Source organism: Pundamilia nyererei, unplaced genomic scaffold (assembly GCF_000239375.1).
Source record: "Pundamilia nyererei isolate P.nyererei 1_Seehausen unplaced genomic scaffold, PunNye1.0 scaffold00050, whole genome shotgun sequence".
In the NCBI taxonomy this organism is placed as follows: Eukaryota; Metazoa; Chordata; class Actinopteri; order Cichliformes; family Cichlidae; genus Pundamilia; species Pundamilia nyererei.
In genome coordinates, this window is record NW_005187451.1 from 3,342,649 (window position 1) to 3,349,791 (window position 7,143).

Genomic DNA, 7,143 nt, shown 5'->3' on the forward strand with positions numbered 1-7,143 from the left:
CACACACACACACACACTGAGTCTGCACACTGTGGTCAGCCGTTTGCTTGTGGGGACCTCTGATCCTTAGAGGTTTCTTTCAAATGTTGTAGGGTTGTTACTGTATGACATTAATCTCGAAACAAGACATTTTTTTTCTTTATTACCTTCTGTGTGTCACTTTTTGTGTTTGTAAACGAGAGCATGTGTTAGCGTCAGCTGTTTGATTCGTGTTAAATGATGTTGGACGAGGACGAGATGAGTCCAGCTGCAGCTTTTGGACTTTAATCTTCATTCATAGCAGTGACGCCGTGTTGACGGTCCTAGTCTGAGCTTGGACTTACTTTCAAAATAAGACTGAATTCAATCTGAAAATCAAGTGTGATCTGTACCGTCAGTGAACCAGAGGCACAGTTCTGACTGTTAGAAGGACTAAAACCACTCATGAAGGTCTTCGATTTTCTAGCTACAACCAATAAAAATGAGTCTGATTCATGTTGCAGGCACATTCGGTCCAAAAACATTCTAACATTATATGTACTGAGCTGTTGTTGATGCAGAGAGGCTGACCCTGAGAAGTCTTCTTGGTGTAAGGTGATAATGATGGCCTCTATGGAGTCGGTGACTGACTGCAGGAGAGGATGCACCGCACTTCTCATCAGCGCCTGAACTCCCTGAACCAGAGGTCAGAAGGAGAAACAGAGTCATGTGACAGGACAGAACAGGAGGACACCAGCATCACGCCTACCTTAGCAACATGTGGAGTCAGATGAGCAGACTCACGCGTGTATAGATGAACTGACATCCACAGCCTAATGTTTTATCACATTTTATAGTGTTACGGTGAAGCTCCAGATGGACAACAGCATGTCGGGCCAACAGTACAGCTAGCAGAGCTGCTAACAGTAAGATGTGTGTAAGATGACAGCTGGAGCATCAGGACACTTAGAAGATGATTAAACTATAACTTTAAATCGAAATGAAATGAAATAAAAAATCCCCGTAAACTGAAACAAAAAAGAGATTTTGTTTTAAGAACAAAGATCAAAACATACAAAGTTTTAAACTCTGTGTTGACCTAAATATGAGCCTAATGTTGTCATCACAGCTCTGATAAACTAATGTAAGCTTCAGGCTTTGACTGGAGCCTCCAGCACCTGAGAGGAGTCTCCACGTGTTCGCTCACCCACCCAAAGACAGAATTCAGGTGTTCCAGTCACTTCCTCGGCCACAGGTGTATAAAGTTAAGCAACTAGGCAACGGCTCGCTCTTAGCAGCTCAGTGGATTCCAGTTTGGTACTGTGATAGGATGCAACCTGTGCAACAAGCCCAGCTGTGAAATTTCCAGCAACTCAGTGATGAAGGCAATGTAAAAGAGCTTCATGGAGCAGGTTTCCACGGCTGAGCAGCATCTTCATCGCCACATGCAATGCAAAGCATCGGATGCTGTAAAGAACACATCTCCACTGGAGTCTAGAGCAGTGGAGCGAGTGACCAATAACGTTTCTCTGTCTGGGGTGGATGAGTGTACATTTGGTGACTGTCAGAATAACAGCAAGTGTGATGAAGAGTGATTACAGCGGGGGCTGTTTTTCAGGAAGCGTTAAGCGCTTCAGCAAACCGAGACATTTTGGACACTTTCATGCAACTTTGTTCCAACACGACTGCACACAAAGTCTTTAAAAACACAGACACGTGTGGTGTGGAAGAATTTGACTAAAGTCCTGACTTTAACCCGAGAGAAAACCTTGGGAATCGTTAGAGTGGAGACTGCGAGCCAGGCCTTGTTGTCAAATATGAGGGTGTGACCTCACAAACCACACGTGACCAGAAGCGCTGAAGCCGACATCATCAGTTCAGTTTTATTTGTCATATGTCATCAAGTTAGCACAGGGTCAACATTGCAATGAAATGTGTTTGACGAGCAGCAGTCACTCAGCAGCATGGTACAGTAGAAGAAAATATAATAAAAGAAAATAATAAAGAAAATAGAAAAATAGTAAGGAGCAAATATTAGAGAGACATGGTAAAAGAGAAAAGATGACTAAATATATATATGCATCTATAAATATAAATATATGTACACTAGTGATTAAATAAGAAAATCTTGAAAAGAAATATGACGGGAGGTCACAGACGCAACTCGAGTTCACGTGTGTGCGAAGACACAGCATTAGTGATAAAGACTCGCATACCAGAGAAGTACTTAATTACTGCTAAGAGGATACCTCCAAAGAAGCAGCGAGGGACTCTGCAGCAGCTTGTGGACATGATCCCAAGCCTGAAATGATCTATGAGATAAAACAGGTTAGCACACACACATCAGTCACACACTGCATTGTGTTGAATTTGGGTAAAAGACCATAATGTCACATTTTTTAATCATTCCTAATCAACATGAACAGAAATGTATTGATTAAAGTCTGAATGCATAAATTACATTTGACTGTTAAAGTTTCAAAACTTTTTTCACCCTTCAGAGTTTCAGTGAAACTTGAGATTAACGCAGTTCTTACGTTACGCCAACATTATCATCATCATCATCATCTTTTATACACATTTATAGACATGAACTGTCTGGGAGTGGACTCAAACTCACGGCCTTGCATTAGCCTTTGCTCACACAGCTCGCCTGAGCGAGCTATCCCAGCATCCTGTGCCTTTCTTCTGCTGTGTCAGTGGGTTAATAGTCCACAGGGGGAGAACACACTGTTGCACATGCTGCTGTAGTAACTGGACTCAAGGTCTTACTCCTACCTTGGTGACAGCTTGCTGCAGGCGGTACAGAGTGTTTACTACAGCAACATTCCTCCGCTGGCCCTCTGTTAGTGGACCAATCACTTGGCTGGCATCACCCTGAGTGCACAACTGGAGACAGAGTTTGAGAGGTGAGAGCAAGGAAGGAAACGGCATCCCCACAGCTTTCTTTGTCCTAATGGGTTTACGCTGTGGCAGTGCTAACACAGCAGGCTCAGGGTACATCATGGACACGCTGGCAGCTAACACAGACAGCCACGCACCTTCACCCTCCTCAGCGTGGGAGGGAACCACAGCCACATATTTACTATTCTGGACTTAATTCTGTAACTCCTCTTGGAACAGTCTCAGTGATCAACATGAACGCACCTTCAAAGGTTACTTTAGCACTGCACACACTAAGTGAGGTACGCACCAGCTGTTCAGACTTGACACAGAAGAGCTGGACCGTCTTGGCGGCGTTCTTGGCCACAGCCAAAGAGAGGCTCGGATCCACCGAGGCGACATTCAGCTCACTGCAAACAACCAGCAGAGTCAGCGTGCCCGGCTTTAATCACACACAGTGTGTTTTCACTGATTCAGAACATTCCAACAGGAAAGAAAAATCATGTTTAAATTTGACCCCCAACCATTCACTAGTTTCTTCTTTTGATTTAATATTTCAATTAACGATCCACTGATCAGTATTACGAAACTACAAACTCTTGATATGTTGGATAATGAAAAGCCTTCACACCTGTTGATGGTCTTGATGATGCTGTCTAGCTCATCGCTGGAAGGCAGGTTGCGGCCCCCCATGGGAAATACCAAGTTGATGGGATCGAAGAGGCGAGAGAGAGACCTGGACAGGTAGGCTGCCTCGTACGGCTGCAGAGAGTCCTTCAGAGCCTTCTCTGGGCTACACGAGCACACACACAAAGATACACACTGAATTAAATGTATTAATTAAACATCATTCAAAATAGAACTGAGACACACACACACACACACACACACACACACACACACACACACACACACACACACACACACACACACACACACACACAGCTGGTGAGAAGCTTTGAACAGACGGAGACTTTCCTTTAAGGTTACGTTTAAAAGCACAAAAGCATTCTCAGTTATCATGGTGTCATCATCGTCATAAAACAAAGATGTTCTCTGTCTGACATAAGTGGAACTGAAACGCCACCTTATCCAATCGTATTACTGTTCAGTGCAGCTGAGTGCTGATTCGCTTAATAACTGTTATACATCGTGACAATGCAAGAAAAGGAAAGTACATAAACTGTTGCAGTTAAGGTAATATTCCTTTGCTTTTGCATGAAGAGACAGATGTGTGTACCCCCCCCAGCTTGTCACTCTACTTCCAAGTATCTGCCCTCACATCCTGTCATTAGTGCACACGCACTAACATGAGAGGACTTTGTGTCTGCCATGTCTTTGTGCCCCATCAGTAACACGATGCCTTTGTTCCTCAGGTTTTTGCTGCACTGTGTACACACAATCCCTCATTGCACTGTTCTCTGTTAGACCTTCTTATCAAACACTGTCCCATCTGTTTTTGCCCTCCGACAGTGAGAACCAATCAGATTGGCTTCACTGAGCAGCACAGTGTTTTTCTTGTTGTTTCTTAACGGTCGTCTCTGCTTCTAAAAATACATTTAGTGAAGACATTTGACCTGTGACCCAGGAAGCCTTCGAAGCTGTAGGAGGACACAAACTCTGCCTGTGAGTCGAGCAGACTTTCTACTTGAATGTTTAACTAAGGTGTGACTCAAAACAAGAAAACTCAAATACGCTCTGAATTCAACTCTTTCTCTGTGCTTCAAACTGAACAAGCTGTTGTGTGCGTGCTGCTGTGTTTGACTGGGCTCACTTGTAGTCTTGTTTCCCGTGTGTAAACAGGTCCTGGTTGTCTGTCTCTACTGTGGAGACATCCAGAGACGCGTCCATCCCACCGCTGCTGGTTAACGCTCCTTGCAGACTGGTGCTGTACTGCTGCAGTCGGCGCCACAACTCGTTGTAGAGTCGCAGGAGTTTGGGATACTCCCCTTCAAATGCCTGCTTCAAGAACGACGAGGCTACAAAAGAACCACAAACAGAGAAAAACACACAATTAAAGTTTGGATTCATGAACAGAGTCTCAGTTTTTTCTGAGTGAGACCAGAAAGAGCGATCTCACAGACATCCCGCTCAGCAGACGTTTGCAGGATTTTGGACACTTCACAAGTGCTCGATCAGGTTTCTCTGAAATATTCGTAGTTTTTTCCACAACGTGCACGTTACAAACCGAAGCGCAAAACCATGTCAGTGAGCCAGCAGTGTCCAGTGTACTACGCAAGGGCGTAGATTTGGTTTTGGCACTGATGGGGACGGATGATTCAACCACTGAACCCTGTCCTGTTTCTTATTTTTGTCCTTTTTGTCTTTGCTTCTTGAAAAAAAAGGAGAAATATACTTCCCTACATATGCTATTCTGCATGCTTTTAAACCATTTAAAATTACAATTCATAGTTTTATATGTGAATTATGTAATGTTAAATTACTATTAAACAAATGACTAAGTATTTTAGGCTTTAGTTTACTTCAGCCATAATCCATATAAATCAGGTATCATGCTAAAATAAAAATAGCTTCAAATACAGTCATGAACCAACAAGTCATCATCCAATTTCACCTGTGATCTTGTGTCACCATTACTCTCTGAGCTTTGTGTTGGTTCTTCTGTCACCTGACAAATAGGTGGAGCTGCTTCAGTGTTTCTGTCACTTTGTGCAGATCTTGACTCATCAGTAATGTTTGTAGGCTGAGTGCATTTTTAAAACAATTTGTGCAAACTGCACTACAAGGTGGAATATTTGTAAAATCATGACGACCTCATGACATTTTGTCTCAAAATGAACCCTATGAATATGTCAGAGCCATTAGGATGAAATTATTGTGTCACCAACATTTTAACGTTAGACATATAATTCTAACAGCCTCTGTAAACTAATATCCGGGCTGCTCGAGGCTCCATTTCCTCTGACAGTTTCAATCAAAATTAGAAACGCTGCTCTGAGACTGAGAGAACTAACAGTGCTGCCTGTTGTGCAGGTAGTTTCCAAAACAGGTTATTCATGGTTACATACAGTCTTAGACTGATGTGGGCCAAAGCCTAGCATAGCCTGTAACGTTATTATGACGGACACGTTTTATGAGTGAACTTGACTTTAAGTGACTGACAGGTTTCTTTGAAAAACACTTTCTTACATCCAGGTTCTTCCGTTTTGCTGCCGCCGTCCTCTCCTCCTCGCAGCGCAGGCTTGCCGCTGCTAAAACTAAACAGAGCTCCCTGAAAGGCACAGCCTATCACATTGGCCATATTTGTCACATGACTAGGACTCCAGTAGAGAAGTAATTTAACTCTTTCTGCTCCGCTGGGTGAATGAGACGCTGACAGATCGGTTTTTCTTACTATCGGGATTGTTGTTCTTTACTCGAAGAGATCAAATTATTGGTGGGGACAATTCAATAATCGCAGGATATTGGTGGGGACATGTCCCTTCCGTCCATGCCAAATCTACGCCCTTGGTACTACGGGACATTGTTAGCCTAGCTTAGCATTAATACTGGGAAAAGGACAAAGCGCTAACCTGGCTGTTTCCAACGTTCAAAATATAACCACCTCTATGAACGGGCTTCATGAGACTGGATTAATTTCAATTTAGTGGATTTTACATGGAAGGAAGGGTGAGTGACAGGCTGATCAATGCAGACGCCAACCAACGTGTTAAAGTGGGTGTGGTTTTGGCTCAGCTGAAACAACAAAGAAAAAACCTCATCAATTTCCTGAAATACGTGTAAAAATGTTACACTGACAGGAGGAAATGATACTTGTTAACAGCAAATCAATCTGATAACAGAAAGAAAAATACGTCAGATGGAAACAGAGAGAGCAGAAGGACTAAAGTGACGACAACACACAGACTTATGCAACCGAGCCTCCAAATGACCAAATTATTCAACAGATCACCTGTTTTACTTCTGTTCTGGAATTCATCTCACACACACACACACACACACACACTGTCATGTTCGGAGGCAATAAGACGCAGGGTTCTCAAGCACGAACCACTTTTATTGAATTGTAGCAGCAGTGTACGTCGCTACATCAATTTCTGGAAAAACACATATACCACCGGTCTCCTAGCGACCTCTAGTGGCTGCCCTCATGGTAGCCTTACTAGGACAACAAACAGATTTCACAACATGTCCCCCTTTAACAAAAGTACTTTAAACATAAAACAGTGTTGTCAGAACGCAGGACATCACGGGGGTAGACTACCCTCAGTCCTGATAAGGGATTATTCTGCCCTTAGAACATAGAAAGGAGATAGTCCTCAGTCTCTGAATCTGAGAGGT

The 7,143-nt window shown here is 43.2% G+C and overlaps 1 protein-coding gene across 1 annotated transcript in view; it reads right to left on the bottom strand.

Moving 5' to 3' along the window:
• The window catches only part of cog5 (component of oligomeric golgi complex 5), a 60,093-nt gene that overhangs the window by 2,967 nt on the left and 49,983 nt on the right, over positions 1-7,143 (bottom strand). Inside the window, exons 12-17 of the mRNA XM_005733223.1 lie at positions 4,616-4,820; positions 3,473-3,634; positions 3,152-3,251; positions 2,737-2,847; positions 2,208-2,270; positions 550-653 (exon numbers count right to left, since the gene is read on the bottom strand). Of these exons, the coding sequence (XP_005733280.1) occupies positions 550-653; positions 2,208-2,270; positions 2,737-2,847; positions 3,152-3,251; positions 3,473-3,634; positions 4,616-4,820 (745 nt within the window). The remainder of the gene's footprint in view (positions 1-549; positions 654-2,207; positions 2,271-2,736; positions 2,848-3,151; positions 3,252-3,472; positions 3,635-4,615; positions 4,821-7,143) is intronic.